Raw genomic sequence first — 26,808 nt, forward strand, 5'->3', positions numbered from 1 at the left:
CTGTGTACAACAAATAGGGTTAGGAAATGTATACAGTATCTAACTTTTATTTTTACTTGACTTTGATATTAACAAATCACTGGTGAGTTCCCAAGACACCAAAAAAACTGTTAAGCTGACAAACCCATTTGTCTTGCTCACTTGACCAAGAAGCTGACATTTTGTGGTCCATTAGGTTTTCTTTTGCTAGAAAATGGAAAAACGGAAAGGATGGAAATAAACCTGTCAAACATAATTTGGAATTCCGTACACGTAATCTTTTTCCTCTTCAAAACCACACAATCATTGGTGTCTTCCGGTCACCTGTTGTAATCATTAAGAAGCTCTGCCCACAACATCCTGACTATAGTTAATAATTCTACAAAATGATGTGTATATATTCAGATTCAGTTGGTCTAGTGACATAAGCACTGAAGCATCTTCTCGTGGGGAACAGTTTGTAGTTAACAAAAGTCAGTTTCAGTACAATGGACTCCACACGCAGGTTTGGGAGGTACAGAGTGGAGAGGGAAGTGCTGGATGAGCAGAGACTGGAAGAGGTAACACAGAGAAAAACACACTCTGACACTCACCCCTCTCAAACTGAATGGCTTAAACAGTCTTTAAGGTAATGTATATTTCATGATTTTGTGAATTTCATTCTCACTGTATGACATACTGTTGATGCAGAGGCTCTCATCTTCTTGTCAAGGATGACCCATCTTTAGTAAATTTAGACTTTAAGATATCCATCAATGTTAAGACTTTAACTTGTGATTCTGTCTTCTTTAAATCCCTTACAGATGTACGGTACCCAAGCTCAAAAGAAGTGTGTTGAGCACTTTTCCAGTATTATACTGGCTGCCCAAGTACTCAGTTTGGGATTATGGCATGCCAGACCTAATTGCTGGTATCAGTGTGGGTATAATTCACCTGCCTCAAGGTATGACATGGTCGGTCATGGTCAAGTAAATATAATCAAAATTTAAGAAACGAGATAAGGGATATTGCAGAGACCTTTTTGTCATGCACAACTTAGGCTTTTGTGAAAGCATTCACTGTCCTTTCGGAGAATATTACATTTTTCAAGAAAATAGCTCAGCATCAAATGTTTGTGTTCACTCCTGTTTCCACAGGTATGGCGTACGCATTGTTGGCTTCCTTACCACCTGTGTTTGGGCTCTACACGTCTCTTTATCCAGCTTTAATCTACTTCTTTTTTGGAACATCACGTCACATATCCATAGGTAAGTAGAGGGCCTGTCATTGTAAAATGTCCATCATTACCTTTAATAATGTTTTTTCTTTTATTATGTCCAGGTACATTCACTGTGCTCAGCATCATGGTAGGCAGTGTGACAGAAAGACTTGCTCCAGATACATGTTTTCTCATAACAAATGGGACAAACATCACATCAGGAGAGGTGAACATAACTGCCCGGGACTCATACAGAGTACAGGTGGCGGCTGCTACTACCGTCTTAGGAGGACTTATTCAGGTATGATAACAACATCCCGCAAGACTAATAATGTTTGTTGGTATAGCTGCCAAACTTACGTATGCATTCATGGTTGTTTGTATAGGTGGTATTGGGTTTGGTAAAGTTTGGATTTGTGGGAACGTACTTGTCTGAGCCTCTGGTACGGGCTTATACAACAGCTGCTGCAGCCCACGCTGTGGTGGCCCAACTGAAGTACATTTTTGGCGTCTCACCCACACGGTTTAGTGGTCCGCTGTCACTGGTGTATGTGAGTACTGACAGGTATTTTGTTTTTGTTGATACCACAATACTGATCTGATTGCATTAGCAGTTTAATGTGATAAAAATCTAATTGTTAAACTGCAACATCCAAGTGCAATATCTCCACTAGGTAAGAAGTTTACTACATAATGTCAGAAAGGGCCGCAAGTGCTTTAGCAATCCTAGTTTTTGAAGCCCTTTGCACACACTTATTCTAATTCTCCAAACATTAGTCTTTCATTTATCCTACCAACTTTAATTTATCAAAGTCTGTTTACATTTCTTATGGATCATCACTTCATATTTGAGAACATTTTCATTCACAGATGCAATGAGAGAAATATACAAGACAGGTGCATGATGCATCTCAATAAATGAGAATATCATGTAAAAGTTAATTTATTTCAGTAGTTAAGTTCGAATAGTGAAACCCATATATTATATAGATTCATTACACAGACTGAAAGTCTTTAATGTCCTTATTTCTTTTAATTGTAACGATTATGGCTTACATTTAATGAAAACCAAATTCTCAAAGAATTAGAATATAGTGAAATAGTTCACTATTGTAACCTAATGATGTCACACAAGAGACCTTAGTCTACTGAACTGACTGCTGATTGATTTTGTAATAACGATTATTTATTGTAAGTGTACAAAATATCATAAGAATAAATCAACAAGGTGAGAAACATTATGGATAGCAAAGCATGATTGTTTTTATGAATGGCTGAACTGACTTGCTGTTGTGTCTTTATTTTCAGACTCTTGTGGATGTTTGCTCCCTGCTGCCACAGACTCATCTTCCCACCCTCGTGGTCAGTGCCGTGTCTATGGTGTTCCTAATTGCAGCAAAGGAACTCAACTCCTTCCTCAGTCCAAAGCTGCCAGTTCCTATCCCAGTGGAGCTCATCACAGTCAGTTGACACGAGGACACACTCTCTGGACTCACTTTGTGTTTTCACCTCTGTGCTCAGTGCTCTGTGTTAATGCTGCTGTTGCAGCACTAAAAAGCAGTGGGACCAAGCAGCTGAGTCAGCAGCAGTGTCAGGGTCTCTTTATTTTTGCACTTCACAGCAAAAATTAGATGGTTAATAATTAGGTCCACACAATATGATTTACCAGATTTTTAATGATTAAAGGTTTGAAGTGTTTGTGAAATTTGGATTTTTGTGAATGTTTGTGTATGTTCTACGTGTTGTCTGTGATTCTTTAGATTGTGGGCGTAACACTGATATCAAACTATGCCTACTTGAACAGCAACTACACTATTTCAGTTGTGGGAGAAATTCCTTGTGGGTAAGCATTTGTACTGAAGTTATACTTCTGTTAATTACATATGTGTCGTGTTAAGTGCTAATTGACCCTCTCGTCCTCTCTGCACCAGTTTAAGTCCTCCCAGTGTCCCAGATGGGAGCATTTTTCAACATGTTATCGGTGATGCTTTTGCACTGGCTATTGTTGGATATGCTATTTCAATTTCTCTTGGAAAAACATTTGCTCTGAAACATGGATACAAGGTGGACAGTAACCAGGTGAGCTAGAATTCACATTTGATCCCTCATTAACTTTTGCTGTTCCCATCCTTTTCACGGTTGGTAATTCTTTCTCTGCATTTTCTGTCTCTGTCATCACTCTGCTGCAGGAGCTGGTGGCACTGGGTCTCAGTAATGTAGTGGGAGGCTTCTTTCAGTGCTACTCTGTCTGCCCTTCAATGTCTCGAAGTCTCATCCAAGAGACCACAGGGGGAAAAACACAAGTGAGTGAACGATTCATTACAAGTACCTATCAGTCCACATCATTTTACAGTGCAAATATTGTGCAATAGTTGTACTGTAAATATGTTGTGAATAAGACATACTTAACGACAATTGATAAACTGAAATAATGTTTAATAATTACATAAGGAATGATATAACAAGCTTGCCTCAACAACCTGACCTAACAAATATAACCACCTTATGTAAGACCCATGTTGAAATTAAAAACCCAAAGAAAGCAACAATTTACCTTACAGCAATTCACCAAATGTGTTTATGATCTGCCTAAACAACACACAAAATCAATTCCTACACTAAACACCAGACATAACAGTTGCTAGGCTACCACTAAATGTTAGAGATATGCACCGTTACATAATTCATCTCTGCTGATGTAATCACGCCCGCTGAACACAAACAAACAACCTTTGTGTAACTCTTGCAGATGGCTGGAGTGGCCTCGGGTATAATTGTGTTGGTGACCATACTGAAACTTGGACCACTGTTCCAGGAGCTGCCCAAGGTTCTGCTAACTGTTCACTGATAATAAACAATGTTTGCGACACATGATAGATTTTGTGTGATTTGATTAGATTTTTTTTCTTTTCTTGGTGCACAGTGCATCATGTTAAAGTGTGGGTGCTCTTTTCTAGGCTGTACTCGCAGTGATTGTCTTTGTAAATCTGAAGGGCATGTTCAAGCAGTACTCTGACATTGTTACACTGTGGAGGCGCAACAAGATTGATCTGGTGAGAAAGAAGTTACATTATGTTTATTATGCAATTTAAGGGATTGGCAATGACTGTAACAGAATCTGCCTAGGTGATTTTCCTTATCATTGTTCGGTAACACTTTATTTGACGCCTATCTCTATAATGCATTATAACCATACTTATAATGAGTTATAATGCAGTTATAGCACTGTATAACTATAGTTATAAACACTCATAAATGATCATAATGCTTTATAACAATAATCATAACACACCATAATGCATTTTATCATAACTTATAAGGTCAGGTAATATAATATGTTATGTTAGTAACTCGCTGACAATTCCCAAATCAATAATGCATTATAAATATAGTTATAATGTGTTAATAATTGGCTTATAAATGTGTATAACTATCATTATAAACACTCATAAATTATTATAAGGTTTTATAACAATAAGCATAACACATTATAGAGCATTATAACTCTATTATAATACTTGACCTCATAAGCCATTATAAAATGCTTAAAAATTATGTTATGCATATTGTTAAAAGCCTTGTGATAATTTATTAATGTTTACAATGATAGTTATACACGTTTATAAGCCAATTATAACACATAACTATATTTATAATGCATTATCGAAGTGGGCATTGTCAGCAAGGTACTAACAATTATAACGTATTATAATACCTGACCTTATAAGTCATGATAAAATGCTTTATAGTGTGTTTTAATTATTGTTATAAAGCATTACGATCATTTGTGAGTGTTTATAACTATAGTTATACAGTGATATAACTGTATTATAACTCAAAAGTATGGTTATAATGCGTTAAAGAGATAGGCGTCAAATAAAGTGTTACCCATTGTTCTGCTAAACAATGTGTGATGTCATGGTGTCTCCCCAGGTGGTGTGGTTGGTCACTTGGGTGTCAACGCTGCTCCTCAACCTGGATCTGGGTCTTGCAGCATCAATCATGTTTGCTGTCCTTACTGTTATTTTCAGGACTCAGTTGTAAGTCTCAGCTGCATCTCAGTATTCTGTATTTCTGTCTCAATATCAGTCACTAATATTTGGCTGCAAAATCTGCTGGATAAGATAAAACAATGCACACATCATGAGATTTCATCTATTCTTTTATTCATTTCTTAGGCCAACATACTCTGTTCTGGGAAATGTTCCTGGTACAGAATTGTACTTGGATATAGAGACACACAGAGAAGTAAAACACAATGGAGAGTCTTATATGCAACATTTTTCATGCTGACTGCAGCACCAGCTAAGAGAGTTTCTTTATTTGGCAGGCAAAAGAGATTCCAGGTGTTACTATATTCCGCTCCTCTGCTACTGTATATTTTGCTAATGCTGAGCTCTACCTCGAGGCCCTAAAAGAAAAGGTTTGTTGGATTACTTTCATTTTTGAGTCATTTTGTTATTTTTTATTAATTAATTTATAATTTAGTCCATAAAATGTAAGAACATAGAAAAAACAGTACAAAGTGGTTACTTAAAATTCCAGGGCGAACCCGGAAAATGTATGTTGACTGAAATGATTTATTATCAAAATGGTTTTCTGTCTGTAAGTGAATTAAATACATTTCCTTCTCTTGGTCCCTTTTGCTATATTTTTACATAATGGTGATTTGTTTTTCTCCATTGCCTGTCTTCAGAGTGGGCTGGACATCAGTAAAATGATTATCTATAAGAGGAGGCAGGAGGCCAAACAGAAACGTAGAGAAAGGAGAGCTGAGAGGCGAGCAAAGAGGCAGGCAAAGAGAGAGGTAATATGGAGGAGATGCTCAACATCACTGAGGGGACATTCATTATTTATAGCACAAACACATTAGAAGGACCACAGTAACTTCTCTGCAGCTGTTTGGCCCTTTAGTCTTCTTATCAAAATGTGATTCTACAAACCAGTCTACATTAATGTTATTGTATGTTCTTTTTCTGACTATTCCTCAGAGACGAGCACAGAAGGCAGCTACACAGCTGTCTGCTGCACCAGTGTTCTCTGTGGAGGAGGCCGGCTGGAAGGACACATGCATAGATGGGGACGTGACAGACAATGAAGAACAAGACTGGACCGAGCGAGAGAACGGGACAGTGTTTGTCATTCCGACCTCTCCCCGAGCACCGGACGGCCACTGTAGATGGGAATACCTGAAAGGAGGAGATCCAGACTGCACAAGCTTAGGGTGGATGTCTGAACTGCAAGATGGGGACACCACCACCCTGGGCTCCAGCAGTGAGGACACACTGAGTCGGGACCTGGAGAGAGTTTCTCTGGGTTCTCTGGGCAAGTGGACCTGGGACATTCACTCCATCATTCTTGACTTCTCCACAGCTAACTTCACTGACACAGTGGCAATCAAGACTATGAAAAATGTAAGTTGTAAAGGTACAGAGAATATAAGACATGACTAAAGTGAACACGTCCTACTTTCACATCACCCAGTGTCAAATCCCTTTACTAAATGATGCAAGTGTGACTTTATTTGGTAACACTTTACTTGAAGGTATCGTCATAAGAGTGACATGACACTGTCATAAGAGCGACATGACACAGTCATTAACGTGTCATAAACATTATGTCAATGTCATAACATTGTCATTAAGTGTCATTCGGTTTTTGTAGGGTCAGGTTTAGGGTTAGGGTTAGGGTTAACCGAATGACACTTAATGACAACGTTATGACATTGACATAACGTTTATGACACGTTCATGACTGTGTCATGTCGCTCTTATGACACCTTTATGATACCCTTTGTTTCAAGATAGACAGCCCCAATGTAAAGTTTGGTGCACTGGTAACTTTTGATGATGATGAAGAATACAACTATTTATTATACTGACAGGTTTTCCAGGACTTCAGTGAGATTGATGTGGATATCTACATGGCTGGTTGTCAGGGTAAGTACAGACCTTCTCACCTCACTGAGGTTATGAAAAGGTTGTATTATGTTTGTAATACACATTATCTGTTCTTCAGCCTCTGTGGTGGAGCAGCTGGAGCTGGGTGAATTCTTCTCCGATTCAATAACTAAGAGACATCTTTTTGCCTCCGTTCATGATGCCGTGCTCTATTGTCTGAACCACCGAGGAGCAACTTCCTTCAACAGATGTGAGCCATCAGTGGTGAGTGTGATCATCAGATGACAGTTAAGTAACTACAGTAACAAGGACCTGTTTTATCATGTCAAATTAACCTCACGATTTGTTCTCATTTCAGGACATGCACAGCAGCACAAAACTTTGAGGACTGAAGCCAAACAGGAAATCCAGCCCAGACTATGGAAAACCATCAGCTGAACATAACACAAGCTAAGAACTTGTATTTGTAAATCAGTTTATGCACTGAGTGAATTGCAAAACAAATCACTCACATTGATATTTATACATGTTATCTTCAAGGTATGTAAGAGACAACTAAGTGAATTGTGACACAAGCTTAATTTAACTTTATTCCATGAAGGAGAGTCTTACAATAATAAATTAAATGAATAATAAATGAATACAATGAAAGATCCAAACAACTGTGCATTTTAATCTAAGAATCTGGTGTAAAATAAGGATGAATTCAAGGAACAAAAACAAGGCAACATGCATCACACTGAGAACGTGTGAGCCTTTTTTGGTAATGGCAGCAGTAACAAGGTAGGACATTGAAATGTTCACAGCAGCCATTTCAATCTTCAAGTGCAATTTTTTGCTCATAGCAACAGCAAAACCTGTGAAGCTAACACATGCAAAGGAATGTTTTTTTTTTGTCTCAACTCCTTTAAAGAGTTCCTAGTGCAACATTCCTAAAATGGGAAATAATAATTAGTCAAAAAATAACAGGATAACAATATCCTAGCAACACTTTACCAAAAGCATCTCTTTACAGTTGCATAAACCCACTGTGACCTCATTCCCTGAATAAATCTTTTGCTCTACATACTGGTCACAGTGGGTGTTACCAAAATCTTTGTGCACAGGACCGAGGAAGGCTAGGTAGATTGTTTTTGTTTTTTTTTTAAATTTTGGTTTATGAGCTACAAGTCTTGATGGATATCGTGACTCTGTATGTCAGGGTTCAGAGTCAGACCTTCATCCTCCTCCTCCTCTGGCTGCTGTGACACCAGCTGCTGGTAGCGAACCTGCCTCTGGTAATCCGGATCAATGTTTATCCATTTATTGGCGACCCACTTAGTGCCATGGGTGACCACACAGCCTCCATGCAGGGCATATTCATCCTGCTCCCCCACCCAACCTAGTGAGGTGAAAAACAACTCATTTAACTGAAGTTAGCAACATCCTTGATGAGATTTTTGTTTTTAAAGGACGTTGTGGCTTTCAAACACTGAGTGGTCCAGATAAGTTAATTGAATAGTTCCACCCCCCCTCCCACAATTAACATGTTGGTAACTGTTGTTTTACATGAGCCACAAATCAATCTTAAACACATTATATATCTGCTGCTACCCATGGTAGTTTGAACCATGTTGTGTTTATGCATTGCGCCTCCAAAACATGAATATTTAACTTTAAATGACAAGATGAATTGAACTGAAATGCTATTCCATAGATTAGCACTTGAATAATGAGAAAATAACCATTAAAACGGAAATTGCATTGGCATTCTTGAATGCCCCCCCCCCCCCGAGAGACTAAGTTTACCGACTGCTAGCTTCTCTATTGGAGCAACTCAGCAAAGACCGCATGATAGCAATACACTGCTGTCGATTCCTACACCAGCAAACCGCCATTAAAAAAGCCACTCATAGCTACAAATAATGTTCAGAACAGCACCAAACTTCATCAACAGTACAAACAGGGTCCTAGCCCATAATACGTGACATCAAACATCTGTCAGCTTTGCCTGGTTTCTCTTGAAAAGAGACAAAAACACAACTCCTCCACTCTTCTCCTGTTATACGTTATGCAGCAACTTTCTGCGTCCACTGATAAAACACATCCGACTCCTGGCAGCACAAACATTCAGTTGCAGTGGCCATGGGCAGGCATAGCCCACAGCCACACCACCAAATCCCCCCAGCACCGAGACTCATGTGGCTACGAGTGGCTTTTTGATGGTGATTTGCTAGTGGCGGAATAGACAGCAGTCTTTGCTATCGTGCAGTCTTTGCTGAAGTTGCTACAGCTAGAGAAGCTAGCAGTCAGCAAACTTGATCTCACGAGGGGGGGGTCTTTCTCGTGTCATGGTGTGTTAAATTCACACCCGAATACCCCTTTAAAGGAGAAGTTTAACATCTACACTATTCACTCTCATGCAGAGAGTTGAGTAGACTCTTCCTTGTGTGGCCATGGCTTTCTTCCTGTTTGCAATTTTCATGCTAAGCTAAGCTAACCAGCAGCTATATTATAGCTATATTTTGTCATATTTACTGTATGGACAGAGACTGGCATCAATAAAACTTTAAAACTAAACAGTAGTATAATAATTTTCTGTGTAATTGCATAATTGTAATTTTTCACTTGAATCCTACCTCTTCCATCAGAAAGGTAATTGTACCAGAAAACAGCCGTCCCTTTGGTGGGCTTCACCCTCAGGTTGCTCTTGTCACAATTCCTTCTGGTGTCCAAAAGATCTACGTCGTTCTGTATGAGAGACTAGAGCACACACACACACTCAGCAACACAGTTTGCTTAACGTCAGGCCCATGCACGTACTGACAAACAAGTGAGCTAACACAGATGTGAGAGACATGCACAGTATGTACACACTACTTTTACAGGGCTCCCTGAAACTTTCCAGACCAATACACAATTACGCACCACTTCATCATAGGTCCTGTTGTCTGCCACAGGGAATGCGGTCTCCCCACCCCCCTCAACAGAGTTCAGGTAGAAGAGAACTGTGATGTACCTAAGTGTGCAACACAGATTTCAATTGACACTCACATGTATGATGCAAACAACCCCTACACATACACACATACTGTACACTTTGCAAAAAAGTGGCAAGCACACACATTTTTTCCATACTGACAACATAGAATCACACAAACGTGCCAGTAGTCACAATGGAACACCAATACACAGTTTAGTAATCACAACAGACAGATGAATTTTTCAATTTTTTTTTGTCAACATCATGCACCTCAGTCATCTTACCTACAAGACGTCTCAAAAGGAGTGGAAGTATTGGCTGCAGGCCGTGTGTGTGTGCAGGCGGTTTCAGGATAGACGGGGCCGCTGTCGTGGTGGGCGTGGTAGTGCCCTCCTTCCTCATAGCGAACCACCTGGAGCGGCTCACTGAGGTCCACTAAGGTGGGTGGGAGCTGGGTGAGACGAGTCACTCTTTGGTGGTAAGAGAGAGATAAATTAGAAGATCAAACGGATTGGAAAGCCTGAGAGAAATATTGATCGTTTGTCATGCTCAGAGATGACCAAACTTCTAATTCATAGGGCAAGAAAGGGCAGGAGCACAAAAATAAAACGACACAATGAATCATTAGCACCGGTGTGGACTCCTCACCTCGCCTTGATGTCTTGGAGGACCTGGTGTGCTCCTTTGCCCTGGTAGAGCCAGGTGTGTCTGCTGTTCCTCACCAGCTGACTCCTTTTCACCCCTTGCTGAAGCAGGAAGCGCTGAAAGGCGTCATTGCTCAGAAGCCTGAACTCTTCCAGACTCAACAAATCTGCCCAAAAAAATCAGCATAAATCCTACTGCCTTTCAGCATAACTAACATGAATGGCTCAATTAAAACAATTGAAATCATTAGAGGGATATTTCAACATTTCGGAAAATTTGCCTATTGCCATAATCCCTATAGTCATAGCAGTAGGTTCATTACCTTTAATTGTCGGTGCAAGCTGTTTTGAGATCGGCGGGGCAGAGACGGAGGCTCACGGTATTTCCACGTTTCCCTCATCAAACTAAATACACAATCCAACAACTCAAAAACACTCTCGTGGAAAAGTTGTGACCTGCACATTCACCACGCTATGAAATAATAATGGAACGTTATGAGACGGAGTTGTTTTCAAAGCAAATGCATAACCGAAACTACATTTCAGACACAGCTGCTGGGCAGAGTGATTTCAAAAGCTCAAGTAGTTCTGAGTATTTGCTTCATGTGTCGTAATGTTACATAAATATACGATATTATTTCATAGCGTGGTGAATGTGCAGGCCACAACTTGTCCACAGGAGTGTTTTGGAGTTGTTGGATTGTGTATTTAGTTTTGATGAGGGAAATGTAGAAATACCATGAGCCTCCGTCTCTCCCCCGGCGATCTAAAAACATCTTGCACAGACAATTAAAGGTAATGAACCTACTCTTAAAGCCTCAGTATGTAGTATTGGGGCTAAACTGTACCATCCAGCTTTCAGATTCTAGATTGCAGCGCTCACTCACTCACCCCTCCCGTTTAGTGTTGTGTCGTTCGCGAATGATTCGTTCGAAGGAACGAATTATTTAAGTGAACGTACTGACTCGAATCACTTCCTGACCTGATTCGTTCCTTTCTCAGTTCAGTAGTTGAGCTCAGCAGCGAGCGTGCAGGCCGACAGTGGAACTGCTGTGTGGTCTGTGAATCACTGAATGACCTGCGAATCTGGTGGCGGAGACTCTCATTGCCAGGGAACGGTGCATGTTCAGTGATGCGTTCACTGACAGTCGGGGCTGAGGGCTCCAGTTCACTCACTGCGCGCGTCGTTCACTGCATGTACTGGGGGCTGAGGCCTTCCATTCACTCCGTGTTGTTCGCGAACGTACTGACACGGTGATTCACGTTTGCGCTGCCACTCACTCACTCATCACTTGCGAACCTACTGCACACACAGAGAACTGCTGCTGAGGACGTGATTCAGGTTTGCGCTGCCACTCACTCACGATTCGCAAACCTACTGCACACACAGAGAACTGCTGCTGCAGACGTGATTCAGGTTCACGTACTGTGCTGAATGTGGCGCTGTGTCACTCACTGCCTAGTGTACTACATGCACAGAGCAGGGGACTTGATTCACATACTAAGTAAATGTACTGTGCACAGAGGACTCGCGTTCACCGTGTAGTAATATTTGCTGCTTCTCCCGCGAATGTACTGTAGCCTACTGTACACTGTACTACGCACGTCCCTTTTTTTTTTTTTTTTGCACCGTCCCTCATTAAGTGCAGTGAATGTGTTACACAGTGAATATGAACCTCAGGGCTGAATCATGACCTAGTGACGGATTGTTTGGCTGTGTATCAGTTCAGGAAGTTGGAGAATAATGCACTTTGCAGTCAGGGCTCCATAAGCACTGAGTGATTCGGTGAACGAATTTTTTGAACGACTCATTTTAATGAACTGATTCTAGTGACAGTCAAAAGAACTGCAGATCCCATCACTACTCCCGTTGGCAAAGTGACGTGGCCGCCGAGGACAAACACGTTCACAAACTATCCGCTAACTGATAACAATATCTTTGACCAATTACTGCCGTTTTTTAAAATCATTCTTATTTTTTTTAACGCACGTGCAGACTTCCACTCGTGTCTTCAGTCATATTTCACAGCAAAAAGTTACATAGGAGGACAGGATGTGCCATAATCTCTTGTTTATGACAGATAAGACTACAAAAATATACACATCGTAACATCGTATATGATATAAAACTCTATGTACCACTGTATTAATTGCTTTCTCACTGGCTTTGTTGTAAACAAATGCACATGGCTAGGAGGAGGGTTAGCAAAACAGCAGAAAAGCAATTGGACTTGCATAGTTCCTCTTTAATACTGTGTATAAAGTTTTCCGACAAATTATACTCACAGTTTGTGACTATACTGTATGTTATATTGTAATGTTATACCACAATTTCTTAAGGATAATTGTGAATAAAGGTGTTCATGTTTTGCACATCTGCAAACTTTTATAATATAACTTTAAGACAGTGTGCAAAAAAATAGATAGCTATTTATTTGACACCAATAGGCACTGTTGAATAGTCTTGGTTGAAACTATAAGTGGTGAAGGAATGAAGTTGCTTTCTTACCATTCCCATCCTTGTCAGCTTTGAGCCCAGCGTAGATTTCTCGCAGGTTCTCCGGTGTGAGCCAGATGCCGTCCCTCACTCGTGAATGTGTCAGTATCTGTCGGATGTACAGCAGGAGGAGAGGGTGAGTTGCAAGTACCACGGCTTCACTGTGGCTCACAATCCACCAAAACTGACATACACCTCTTGGAGCTGCAACTGTCCATCCTGGTTGAGATCGAGAAGGTTGAAGATCTCCTCTGGGCTGAGATTGAGCTCCTTGGCCAGCTCTTCCTGACCGTCCTGCACCATTAACTGACTTTCCATTAGACCCTTAAGCTGGGCCAGCTGCATCACAACACGACACTCATCCTCCGTCAGAAATCCAGGGATCTCTGCAGAAACATATACAAACTCTTGACTCTAGCCTTAAAGACAATTACTTCATCAGTGGCAGCTTTTATGGACCTGCTGAAGCCTATACTATGGATTTTTTTTTTCAAAAATGTTTGCACAGCATCATTACCCCAGTACAAGTAATGACTGCACACTGTATTTTGATTCATGTTTGGCTGGGTTTTTGGTATTTCTGCTCATTAACCCCTTAGTTGAGTGGTTCCGAACCTTTTTTGGCTCGTGACCCCATTTTGATATTACAAATTTCTGGCGACCCCAGAGACACTTGTGCAGTCACGTGACTGCAGCTGTCAATTAAAGCAGAAGTAAGCGATCCGGTCGTTTTGGCTAACTTCTTGTCAGCCGATGGAGTTAGCAGTCCCCGCCCTCGACCCTCGTCAGTCACTCAGCAGAGCAGAGTGACTGACAGTCAGACCCGTGTTTCGGACCAAACACTCTGTATAAGTGATTGCCGTCGGAAGATATAACTATTTAAGACTTATATTAACACAAACATTCTGCTTACTTCTGCTTTAAGATGCACCAGCTCAGATATTTTTATATGCTGCATTTTATTTGAACTCGATTTACAATCGGGAAAGTGAAAGTATAGATACAGTTGTTTAAGATTGTGTTTGGTGTTTTTAATCCTAATTTTAAAAAGAATAATTAGTTAAAGAGGAACTATCCGGTCTCTTCTCCTCTGTGTTGCTAACCCTCCTCTCCCCCATGTGAGTTTGTTTTCAACAAAACCGTCGAGAAATTAATCCATGGAGCGGTGGATAACGTTATTTATCACATACGATGTGTATATTTGCGTAGTCTTATCTGTCATGAACAAGAGATTACGGGTTATGGGGCACGTTTGTGTCGCGGTGCCACCAAGACGAGAGCTGGGACACCGGGTCGGAGGCTCTGAAGGTTTTCTGCCAAGAGACGCTAGGTGGAAGGAGAGCCTCCATTCTCCCTGGAACAAGTTAGAAGTCATTTATTTAACCAGCACTATTACTCTGAAGCTGCTTCATTAAGGTACAAATGGAGCTGGAGTTACGCAAGATAGGGTAAGGGTTAGTTAAGATAAGAGTTAAGATACAAGTCCTGCATAGTTCCTCTAAAAAAAAATTATCAGAATTTTTTTTTTTATCAATTACTAGACATTTCAGGCGACCCCATTTGAATTCGAGGCGACCGCACGTGGAGTGGCAACCCCAAGGTTGAAAAACACTGCTTTAGTTGGACCAGAAGTGCAGAGCTGAGAGCAGTTGCCTCAGGACATCTTCTTGGTCCTTTCTGATCAATCTCAGCACACATGCTTTATATTTGGGGGATGCTGGAGCTGAGGATCTAACACTGGATGTGTATGGTGATGGTGAATGTAACATATGTTTGTTTTCACCAAATGAAAAGACCTGCTTGGCCACTAGAGGCTTCTGCGGGTGTGGTGTACGTTTGTTTTGCTCCACGGGTGTTTTGGTTCTTACCAAACAGCAGAGGTTTCAGACTCAGAGTCCTCATTTCATGCACTTTGCCTGGCACTAGTGACACCCTCTGGACATGTCCCACCTGGTGGAGTGATGGTGTGGTTACAAACAGAGGTTGTAAATGGAAAAAAAAGTGCCACTGTTTCTGATTCATCATCACGTCACTCACCCGTATTCCCTCGATCCTTGTGAGGAAAAGCTCGCGCTGAAACTCGGGTTTCGATGGCGGACGTCGCGGCTCGGGGCGCTGCTGGTTCCCGCTGGGAGCATCACGACTCTGGCTCGCATCCTCCTGCCCACTGATGTAGTGCACGTAAAACAGCAGTGCTATAACATTAATGATGTAAACGTGAAAGAACACCATTACTACCACGAAGTAGGAGCGGGAACACACGCTGCCCTTGTGAGAGAGGCGCTCGCACGGTGGCTGGAGCGGCAAGGTCGCGCTCCCGGACGGTGTCGTGTCCTCAGAATCAGAATCTGGGCTTTCCTGCTTGTCACTCATAATCCTGAGAGATTCAACAAGGAGCTGAGGCTTTCCTCCGCCGCAAAGTCCATCTGATCTAATCAAACCACAAGATGAACGTCTGCTGGATGTTCATTAGTGTCAGATGTGCTGACTGACTGATGTCCGGTTTGATTAAAAAAGAAAAAAAAAAGGAGAGAAATCCTCACAGGTCACTCAGGCCAGCTTCTTTGCGGCAGAAATGACACTGAGGTCGTTGCGCATTGAAAAAAGACCACCGATGATGCATAGTGAGACTGTCCTCGTTTAAGATGTGAAGTTAGATCGCAGCCGTATCACTCTCCTTTCACCCACAGACCGCAGCAGCGCTGCAGCCTCGGTCGGGGTTGTTTACACTGCAGCAGCACCAGTGAGCGGCAGCAGCGAAGCGCACTGCGCATCACAAACCACCGCGAGCGGAACCACTTTCAGAGGAAAAAAAACTGGACCATAAACCTGATGCAGTGTCCACTACTTAAAACTGTGAGCATTTAAAATGAGTGATGCATTCGTGGACATATCAACAGTACTGATGTGTGCGCTTTATCCGTCTGTTTAAAAACGTCATTCCCAGTTGACAGTCAACAGCCTGCCTGCTGTGCAATGCTGACCTCTGGTGACCTGCAACAATAACACATCCCATTCCCTAGGTTAACATTAGACCTTCACTATTGGCCGGGATACGCCAGGAAAAATCGAAACTGAATCAATGCACTAATATCCGGATTTCATCATTTAAAAGTTCTTATTATTTGTGTAGCCTACTTTTCCATGATGCTCGTCTGATTTCCCTGTTCTCCAAGTTGTTTATCCTTTATTATGGAATAACAGAGAAGCTGGGAGAAATTCTGCCTCGTTTAACAGATCCTCAATCCTCAATCTCAGTAGGCATACTGCCTCTGTGACTGTGTGTGTGTGTGTGTGTGTGTGTGTGTGTGTGTGTGTGTGTGTGTGTGTGTGTGTGTGTGTGTGGTGTAAAACTATTGTCAGAATCTTTGTAATCTAAATTGTCTTATTTATTTGTTTGTTTTTACTCATTAAATAAACAGTAATCACTTCTAGGTTATTGTTATAACCTTAGAGGGAAAATGGACCATATGGATCAGAAAGAGCTTTTTGACCAGGCAGTCATCTTACAGGCAAAGAACATCTTGACTGACAGGTCTCATGTCCTAAGTATTGTTGAACTAGGGAGGAGGTACAGGGTTCCCCCGTGTAAACACAATGGTCATTCATACCATGAAGTGCACAAGCACTTTACCTGAATGAATGTAGCTATAGCTACTTTTTTGCACAGCCTCTTAGCATTCTCTTTGCACACTGATTTTTTTTTTAAAATCAATTTTGGTTGAGTTTACATTGTTTCTTATTGTTTCAATGTTTTTCCTGTCTCAAGTGTTTCTGTTGTGTTTTACTGTCTTAATTTTTTTTTTTTTTTTTTAGAAACTTTTGTACAGTGCCATATGTTTCTAGATTTCTGTGATCTTGTTTTTTATTTATTTTTTCTATTTTTTTATGTTTCTCGTCCATGCAGTGGTTCCCTTTTAAGCAAAATCTCTCCTATGGGAAACAAGTAGGCTACTTTGACTTGACTTTTGGATCACAATTTTTCTTCTAGAGGTATCTGGGTTAATCTGACGCCAGGCAGGGCTTTTAGTAGCTAGTAACGAAGCAGTAGTTGTAACGAAGGCCTGTGTATTTCAAGTGAATGTGGACCTGAATTTGATATTGACAGGTGTCTTAGCCAATCATATTTCGTTAAATTGTGGGCGGAATAATTTTGCGGCACCAGGTAAGCGGAAAAAAAAACAAAAAAACTGCTAAAGTCAGAGATAGAGTGAGCTAGGATTTAAAAATAAATAAATAAAAAAAAAGACCAAATTAAACGACATAGAGAAGTGGTGGACGTTAGTGAAGAAACCCGTGTGGTTGCTGGATTATTACCTTTTCGGGAGACACTTGAAATCACCTGGTGCAAGCTAACTTGAGCTAGCAGGCACATTTCAAGCTAGCAGCTACAGCCGCTATCCGTGGCTAGAGGGCAGCCCGCGCTACTTTTCAGTCTGGGTAGCCCTGGTCCAGCCACAACTCTCGGTCCAGCAGGAATCCACTGAGGTGCTTAAAGGTCCAGTGTGTAAAACGGGGGGAAACCGTGACATCCAGCGTTCAGATTCTATATTACAGCGCTCACCCCTCCTATAAAGTCTCCACCCCTCTCGTCGACAAAGTGATGGTGGCAGTGGCCTCCTAGGACAAAAAACTTGTTTACCACGACTGGGAGTATTTCAGGAACATGGACCGATGAGGTGAAGATCTAAACCATTTTACAATACAGTATGTCTGCTATTTCCTACTCCTTTAAATTTCATTCTGTCTTTTATTTGGTTTATTTATGAGCACGTTTCTCTATTTTTTCTGTTGGTCACAAAAAATGTTGCCTTTCTTCCTTAAAAAATTCTGCTTATAGGCCTACTAAAGTTTTGCTATTTAGCTTATATGTGATGCAATGCTGAAAACCCAAACACATTTCATTGGAATGATAAGAGAAACTTGCATGAGCTCTACATAACAGTATTCAAATTAATACATTTTTCAGTCAGATGAGTCAGTGTATGCAGTGCCAGGCAAGTTCCAATATGAGGTGGACTACACAATGTTGTTTTTGTGTTATCTAACTTGTAGACAAAAATATTTATTGACAGAGATCAAAATACTTAAGACAATTGTTCTATAGCCTACTGTTCTGGTTGTTACAAGATTTGATGTTTGAATTAAAGCAGAAGTAAGCGATCCGATCTCTTTGGCTAAGTTAACTTCTTGTCAGCCGATGGAGTTAGCAGTCCCCGCCCTCGTCCCTACGTCACCACATTCACGTGCATCCCTTGGCTGCACACACAGAGAGGACCGCCCCTTTATGCCGTTCTCTCTCCTCATTGGATAAAGGTTGTAGGATACAAGTAGTAGAGCACTGGAAAAGAGAGTAACGACACCACCATAGACTCCCGTGGTAAGGGTTTTGCGCCCCTAGTGGCAGGATATGGGTATGGCAAAAGCGCCCAGAAAACCCATTCACTCCAATGTGTGTTGCCCACTTGCTTGTAAATTGATGAAAACGGCCGTGTTTTTGTTTTTAGGTGTCTTGGTCATATCAAATTGCACTTATAATTTGTTTATTACAAAATGTAGATTGAAACATTAATGTAGACAACTGTTTTGTTTTTGTTTTGTTTTTTACTCGCCTATGTGTTCATGTTTATCTGTAAAGGATCCTCAATGATGCTTTTAACGTGGGTGATCTATAAATGTCCTTAAATTATTGAAAATACCACACTTGCTCATTCACCAACAATGCAGAGATGTCAGTTCTTGGGCGTTTTTGCAATACCCATATTCTGCCATCAGGAGGCGCTTCCATTGAACCAATGCGTGTCGTTACTCTTTTTTCCAGTGCTCTAGATACAAGGAAAGTTTTCTCCTCGTTTTACAGCAGAGCAGAGTGACTGACAGACCCATGTTTCGGACCAAACACTAAGTGATTGCTGTCTGAAGATATAGCCTACTGTAACTATTTAAGACTTATATTAACACAAATATTCCGCTTACTTCTGCTTTAAGAAAGAGCATTTGATGGAGTTAATTTCATTGCATTTTGTAGATATATGAACATAGTGCGAAATACGGGGGGGTTTGGGGGGGTCGGACCCCCCCGATTAACCCCTTGAGACCCCCTGAAAGACTCAAAAGCAAAATCTGAGGGGGGTCTCAATCTTGTCAAAAAAATAAATAATATAATATGATACAATAATTTTATTGTGGTCAATTAAATGTGTTTAAGATCACCATGTCCAGTATTCATAATTCAAAACATTTATTCGTTTAACATTAAGCTGAACCGTGTCACCTCCGCATTATGCAAATTAGCCATGTGCGCCAGCCCAGCCAGGAGTCGAGCCCACTCGCTATCAGAACAGAGGATCCCGTTCCTCTCCCACCCTCTGCCGAAGAAAGTGAAGTTGAGGCCGAGTGCTCTGAAGACGTAGCCGCAGCCCCTGCTGCTAGCACTGGTGATTGGCCGCTTTTCTTTTCTTTTCTTTTTTTTTTACACCTAAGCAGGTGGGGTAATGGAAATACCGCAACCCTTGGCTTGACATTAAGGCAGGAAAATAACTTAAGGTAAGAGGCTAGCCTGCTTCAGCATACTATGGCCTGAACCCCCAGTGGTGTTGTTTGGCCAGGCGCCTGTTGTGAGCTATTTGTCTGTGCTTTTTCAATTTTCATGATGGCCCGTTATACGAATGTGATTTGTGGATGTGTTCAATGCTGTGTTTAAACGTATTTGCCAGATGGATGGTTAGATAAGGCTACATGATCGGTCATAGTTGCAGGCTGAGGATCTCGTCGTGCACATAATTGCACGTCAGTCTCCGATCTCCAGATTTATACAGTTGGTTATTTGAGTGCACGAGTTTGGTGTCTTTCATTCATTTTAATTGTTGTATTTTATTTATTGTCTATTCGTTTCTGCATTGCCCTGATCGCGCGCCAGTCTCCTATACCTGGCATTTATTCATTGTTCAAGTGCGCCAGTGTGGTGCCAATTATTGTCTTTTATTTATTGAATTATCGTCTATTTATTATCAATTACTTTCTGCATTGTAATGCACAACTTTGCCTCTCCTTTTTAGGCTATAGGCTAATTTTCTTGGCTTATTGTAATGTTATAGTCCTACTTTATAAAAAGAAAAAAAAATAACGGTACTGCGCAACAATCGCGAGTTAGGGACCCCCCCGAATATTGATGGGTATTTCGCACACTGTATATGAACATTATAAGGGCAACACTGCCACCTACTGACTCTTTTTGGTGCGGCAGGTAATGTTTTGTGGCAGCTTTTTGTTGTTATTAGCCTGCATCATCTGCCAGGAAAAATTGCAATCGGTGTTTTGATGAGAGTGAAGTGTTGAGCTGTCTGTCAATACATGCACAGCACATGCATCAATGACACAACAACAATATTACAAAAATGTACCAGTACATACGTATGTATTGTGCAGTGGCCACAGGCATATTCACTGAAGTCAAAAAATGCCGAAATGTCCCAACGCGTTCTGAAGATTTATCAGTTTGAAGTGCCCAAGCACATTTTAACTGATCAGGAGAAGGAGTTTGTGAACGAGGTATAAAGTATCAAACTATTGAAATGCAAAAGTTATATTCAGCATTCAAACTATATGTTTGGTCAGTTGCCTATAACTATAATAAAACTTATTGACTAGCACAGTACCTGTGACAGTATTTAAATGTTTTGTTTACTTTTTCATCAATAATGTCTGCAAAGTCCTACAAATTTAAAGAAGTCAACAAAAAAACAATCGCTCAGCTCTGTAGGTGCAGCGGGATCAGTTTGATATACAGGTACACCTTCACGTGCGTCACAGCGGGTTGGGGCTTGCTTCTGGGCTCTGATCCTCCACCCGTCTAGTTAAACTGCCCCGGAAGAAAGAGCCCTATGCTAACATTTTATTGGTTAAAAGGGAGAGCGCTTACATACACGATTTCAGACTGAGGCAGCAACGGTTGGAGGAGAATTGAAGTGATATATGTGGCTGAAAATCGTAAGTCATCAATTCATAATTCACTGCACAGCACACAATGTAACCTTGTGCATAACTTGTCGGTATATTTTCCACTTTGTAATGTAGATATGCTGTAAAATGCCACCAAAAAGGGGTACGGAGTCAGTGCACATAAGAAGTTTCTTCACTGCCCAGAGAGTAGGTGAATAGGTAGCTAGTGAACTAACAAGCCAGTATAGCCAATTAGATTTAATATGAAAAGGTACAAGCTACCTCACGTAACCTAACTGTGGAGAGTAATGTTAACTGATGTTGGTTAACAATGTAATTGTAACTTATCTTGCATTTACAAGCTAACCGCTGTAGGCTTGGAATAAAATGAATGGATTATATAGTTTTAGTTTAGTTAAGCCTTTTTTTTTTCATTTTGCTTAGGTGCTGTGTGGAAATACTTCGGTGTTGCACCTAAGTCTTATATGATAGAAAAAAACCTGATAATTGATAACGACTTTATTTTGGGGTAAAAATATTATAGCAGAACAAGTTGGTTTCATAATTCTGTTTACTCATCAGCTCAAAAAATAACCTCAGGTTTGGTCCGTGTACGAAGTATAATTCAATTGCGTTGTTCACTTCGAACCATGAGAAATGTCATTTTTAGGGGTATTTCCTATTTCATTGACGTAAGACGTACAACGCAATTCAGCGCACCGAAGTGCCCGCTTGTTCCTTTCTCCAACTTGTACAATGAAAATTGAAAAAGGAAGTCGAGAGCCGGAACCAGCCTTCAAAATAAAAGCTCCGCGTTTTGAAGCATGTTGGCTACAGCGCCGGACAATTTAAAAGAAAAAAAAACCCCGAAACGAATTAAATACAAACTCACAACAAATCGCCTAAACGATTATCATTTCATAAATGATATAAAGTGATATTTCGGCTACTTTCCCCACAACTGTCAGGATCCCTGGGGATTTTCACAATAAGGGCACTGGATTGCACTGAGATGCTGTCAACGACGTGAGGTGAGTGAGTCAAACTTTGTTGTGGTTGATGACTTCATCACTGCTGCACTCATGAAGTAGGTCACACGTTATGTTGTTTTTAATTTTTTCGACCTAACTTCAAGTTGTTGACCTGTAGCTAACGGTTAGCTCCAGAAGATAATCAACGCTAGCAATGCTAATTGTTTACAGGTAAACTAGCTAGCGGTTGTAGCTAAGTAACAGCTGTTGGATGCTAACGTTACGTCTTTTGTTATTATCAGCTCTTTAACGCCACCTCATTTGAATATTTTCTTCTCTAAGTCTGTGAGAAATGTCCTCATTTATGGTAGAAGTGAATAAATACGCGTTTTTGATTTATTAAATGCTAGTTGTGTTCACAACTGTGTAACATAACTTATTACCAGCATCATGTTTGTCCACGCAGACTACTAAGCAGTCTAAACTAAGTCTAAATGAAATATGAAATGTCATGTGTGTCTCTATTTGGCAGATGTGGGTCCACCGTGAGCTGATGCATGAACTCATCCTATGACAGCACCAGGATCAGCTTGAAAACAGCTGGTAAGTTGAGAGTAACCAGTGAGTAGAGTCCATCATTTAGACACATTTTTAGGGCATTTTGATCATCACATTTCCACGGACATGACTCCCTGTCATCATTTCATCAATTTATAATGTTTAAAGTTTGAATTCAGTGGGGAAGCTTTTAGTCTTCTTCTTTGATGTGGTGCATTTGTGTGGCAGCGTTATAGCGCCACGCCAGCTCCACACAGGCCTGGCACAATACTACAGTATTTTGAGTCGTGTATACACAGTCTGAAAGACCTCATCATTCCTTACTGTCCAACCAGAGTACTCTGCTCCCAGAATGCAGGTCTGTTAGTGACTCCCAGTATCTCTAAAACAGACTGGGAGGTAGAGCCTTCAGTGACCGGGCTCCTTTACTGTGGAACCAGCTCTCTCCATGGGTCAAAGAGGCAGTCAGACACTCTAACTACATTTAAGTCTAGACTTAAGACCCTCCTCTATGACAGAGCTTGTAGTTAGGGCTGGTTCAGGTAGCTCTGAACCATTTTATAGCTACACAGCTACAGTATAGGCTTAAACTGCTGGGGGACACATCATGTTACAGGAAGCCCTCTCCTCTCCTCTCTTTTTGTGTTGTCATTATCTGTTGTACTTTGGCCTTGGTCTTACACCCTCTCTGTGTTTTCCACAGATTTCTCTAGAGCTCCACCAGCAGCGCCTGCTTTCCTCTGCCCCTACACCAACCAGCCTGCCCATCAGTACTCCTGCTCTCCTGTGGATGGAGTGTCACTCACCTCAGATGCTTTTGAAGGAGCTTCAACATGTCTGCTTTCTGAGTCCCAAACTGTACCTACTAAGAATGGCTTTCACAGCAAAACACAGCCTGCTTTCTAGTGCAAAGGATAGTACTAAGACACAGACATGCTGGGTGCTAGGATTTTACAAATGTTGAACAATTAATAAATTAATTTGGAATGTATATTACCTCCAGAACTTCCATTGGCTCACAACTCCTTATCACATTCAGTTCAAAGTCCTTCTCCTCACCTTCAAAGCCCTCCAGAACCAGGCCCCATCCAGTCAGGAGCATGCAAGTCATCAGGGGAACTTACTGAATCTTTCTTTTTTTTTTCTTCTTCTTCTTCTTGTTTTTGGAAATGAGTTACTTTCTATTGTTTTGATACATTGTGTTCATGAATTAAATGTTGTAAGTTGGAACTCACAACCTGACTCTGATGTGTTTGTTAACTGCATTGTACTGACATTTTATTTTTTACAACTACAGTATGAAGCATGAAACTTTGCTCAGTCCTAACCTCACTGACCTGCACTGGAGAGGCTGTATAACAGACTTATTATTCAGATTTCTTAGCATCTTGTCACTTATTGTAATACATTTATACATCAATTTACTGTAAATGTATTTCATTTAATTACCACCCATGATTCATAACAGTATGTACCCATCCTACAACACACCATTTCTTTAGGTTAGTGGATATTTTATAGCACCCTCCAATTATTGGAGACATTTAGCATTATGATAGGCTTTTGAGTGTGGCAAGAAAGGGGACAATTGCACAAGTAAAATGATCTCATCTTCAAGAACTGTTGCATTGCTTTACTGACAGAATTAGGCCATGTTGTGTACACCATCACTGATGAATACAAACAACAAAAATACCACAATGATTTATGATGACTTTGATTTTTGTGACCCGTATGAGCTACTGTGCATGTTTCATCTGGGCACTGGGCAAAGAATAACCATATCTTCTCTTATCATCATCCAGTAAATTAAAAGGCAGTGTTTACATATGAAAATGAATCAATGTACCCTACTACAACTATAACTTCTATTGCTGTACACTCAAAGCTGAGCTGAAACTCATGCACACCGGCACAGACGGACAGGTGCGTCGGAGAAGACCTGTGTGGTTGAGAAACATGAACAAAGGCTCCCGCACACTGTCTTCACTTGCATAGGTTCATTAAACAACATTTGGTCCTGAGACCGTCCTTGTGAACCTGACAAAGGTCTCGGGACCGAAACGTTGTTTAATAAACCTATGCAGGTAAAGACAGTGTGCGGGAGCCTTTGTTCATATTGCTGTACACTCAAAATGCATTGGATTTCTTACTTCTTTTTTTACAATTGTTCACACATATGAGATATCTTGTCATGCTCTCGAACTCTTTTGCTACAGAAGAATTAAGTTATGATGTGTTATGGTTAAAGTGAAGGTTCTCTTTATTGTCATCAGACACTTTACATACTGTGACTTGAGTCTTACAGTACTGCGTCTCCAACTGCAATATCTCTGATTAGATGGAAGGAGTTGGGAGAGGCTGTTCAAAAGGTGAGAGGAGTCTCTAACGATGCTTCTGCACTTGACAAACAGCATTGTTGTGCCAACTCTGAAGTAGATGGGTAGTGTGACCCTATGATTGTTTCTGCTGACCTCATGAGCCTCTTGTCTGAAGCACTGTGTCAATCACTGATTAATAAAAATAATAAAAACATTCTATTTATTTATTTACTCAAAGTCACCTTTACATAGTAAAACAAACAAGATAAAAGAATACATGAAATAAATACAACAAAGAAGATGATCAATACATGAACAATGAAACACAGAAGCTTATTACACTTAAAAATAAAAAGCAAGTTTGAAAAGGTGGGTTTTGAGCAAATATTTGAGAGCATTTCAGCCCGTACAGTCACAGATGTGTTGAGGAGAGAGTTCAAAAGGGAGGGGGCAGCGATAGTGAAGGCTTTGTAACCCCAGGTTTTGTGCTTGGTACTGGGAGGAGTGGAGGCAGTGGGAGGGGTGTGATGGTCCAACAAGGTCAGTGAGGTAGGATGGGGCCTGGTTCTGGAGGGCTTTGAAGGTGAGGAGAAGGACTTTGAACTGAATGTGATAAGGAGTTGTGAGCCAATGGAAGTTCTGGAGGTAATATACATTCCAAATTAATTTATTAATTGTTCAACATTTGTAAAATCCTAGCACCCAGCATGTCTGTGTCTTAGTACTATCCTTTGCACTAGAAAGCAGGCTGTGTTTTGCTGTGAAAGCCATTCTTAGTAGGTACAGTTTGGGACTCAGAAAGCAGACATGTTGAAGCTCCTTCAAAAGCATCTGAGGTGAGTGACACTCCATCCACAGGAGAGCAGGAGTACTGATGGGCAGGCTGGTTGGTGTAGGGGCAGAGGAAAGCAGGCGCTGCTGGTGGAGCTCTAGAGAAATCTGTGGAAAACACAGAGAGGGTGTAAGACCAAGGCCAAAGTACAACAGATAATGACAACACAAAAAGAGAGGAGAGGAGAGGGCTTCCTGTAACATGATGTGTCCCCCAGCAGTTTAAGCCTATACTGTAGCTGTGTAGCTATAAAATGGTTCAGAGCTACCTGAACCAGAACTAACTACAAGCTCTGTCATAGAGGAGGGTCTTAAGTCTAGACTTAAATGTAGTTAGAGTGTCTGACTGTCTCTTTGACCCATGGAGAGAGCTGGTTCCACAGTAAAGGAGCCCGGTCACTGAAGGCTCTACCTCCCAGTCTGTTTTAGAGATACTGGGAGTCACTAACAGACCTGCATTCTGGGAGCAGAGTACTCTGGTTGGACAGTAAGGAATGATGAGGTCTTTCAGACTGTGTATACACGACTCAAAATACTGTAGTATTGTGCCAGGCCTGTGTGGAGCTGGCGTGGCGCTATAACGCTGCCACACAAATGCACCACATCAAAGAAGAAGACTAAAAGCTTCCCCACTGAATTCAAACTTTAAACATTATAAATTGATGAAATGATGACAGGGAGTCATGTCCGTGGAAATGTGATGATCAAAATGCCCTAAAAATGTGTCTAAATGATGGACTCTACTCACTGGTTACTCTCAACTTACCAGCTGTTTTCAAGCTGATCCTGGTGCTGTCATAGGATGAGTTCATGCATCAGCTCACGGTGGACCCACATCTGCCAAATAGAGACACACATGACATTTCATATTTCATTTAGACTTAGTTTAGACTGCTTAGTAGTCTGCGTGGACAAACATGATGCTGGTAATAAGTTATGTTACACAGTTGTGAACACAACTAGCATTTAATAAATCAAAAACGCGTATTTATTCACTTCTACCATA

General features: G+C 41.0%; 2 protein-coding genes across 3 annotated transcripts; one reads left to right on the forward strand and one right to left on the reverse strand.

Moving 5' to 3' along the window:
* Window positions 1-409: 409 nt before the first annotated feature.
* slc26a6l1 (solute carrier family 26 member 6, like 1) lies at window positions 410-7,675 on the forward strand. Of its 2 annotated transcripts, none has more exons than XM_085777297.1 (19): window positions 410-607; window positions 783-922; window positions 1,116-1,226; window positions 1,300-1,478; window positions 1,564-1,728; window positions 2,486-2,638; window positions 2,938-3,020; window positions 3,109-3,256; window positions 3,367-3,480; window positions 3,927-4,004; window positions 4,135-4,230; window positions 5,111-5,217; window positions 5,356-5,425; window positions 5,508-5,600; window positions 5,874-5,984; window positions 6,169-6,591; window positions 7,062-7,116; window positions 7,196-7,341; window positions 7,436-7,675. In XM_085777297.1, exons 1-19 carry the CDS (start codon window positions 468-470, stop codon window positions 7,460-7,462), a joined length of 2,439 nt encoding a protein of 812 aa, XP_085633423.1. In that variant the 5' UTR covers window positions 410-467; the 3' UTR covers window positions 7,463-7,675. The 2 variants fall into 2 exon arrangements, with proteins under 2 accessions (XP_085633423.1, XP_085633424.1); XM_085777298.1 differs by having other exon boundaries at window positions 7,307-7,341.
* A 551-nt stretch (window positions 7,676-8,226) lies between these two features.
* Window positions 8,227-16,178, reverse strand: p4htmb (prolyl 4-hydroxylase, transmembrane b). Its single transcript, XM_085777299.1, has 9 exons — window positions 15,218-16,178; window positions 15,049-15,130; window positions 13,376-13,566; window positions 13,193-13,289; window positions 10,688-10,850; window positions 10,324-10,509; window positions 9,985-10,075; window positions 9,696-9,819; window positions 8,227-8,458 (listed from the first exon to the last, which is right to left on the reverse strand). The coding sequence occupies exons 1-9, from the start codon at window positions 15,551-15,553 to the stop codon at window positions 8,241-8,243; spliced, it is 1,488 nt and encodes a 495-aa protein (XP_085633425.1). The 5' UTR covers window positions 15,554-16,178; the 3' UTR covers window positions 8,227-8,240.
* Between the last annotated feature and the right edge of the window lie 10,630 nt (window positions 16,179-26,808).

This window comes from Trachurus japonicus, chromosome 5 (genome assembly GCF_045865225.1).
Source record: "Trachurus japonicus isolate A0001 chromosome 5, Traja_1.0".
Lineage (NCBI taxonomy): Eukaryota > Metazoa > Chordata > Actinopteri > Carangiformes > Carangidae > Trachurus > Trachurus japonicus.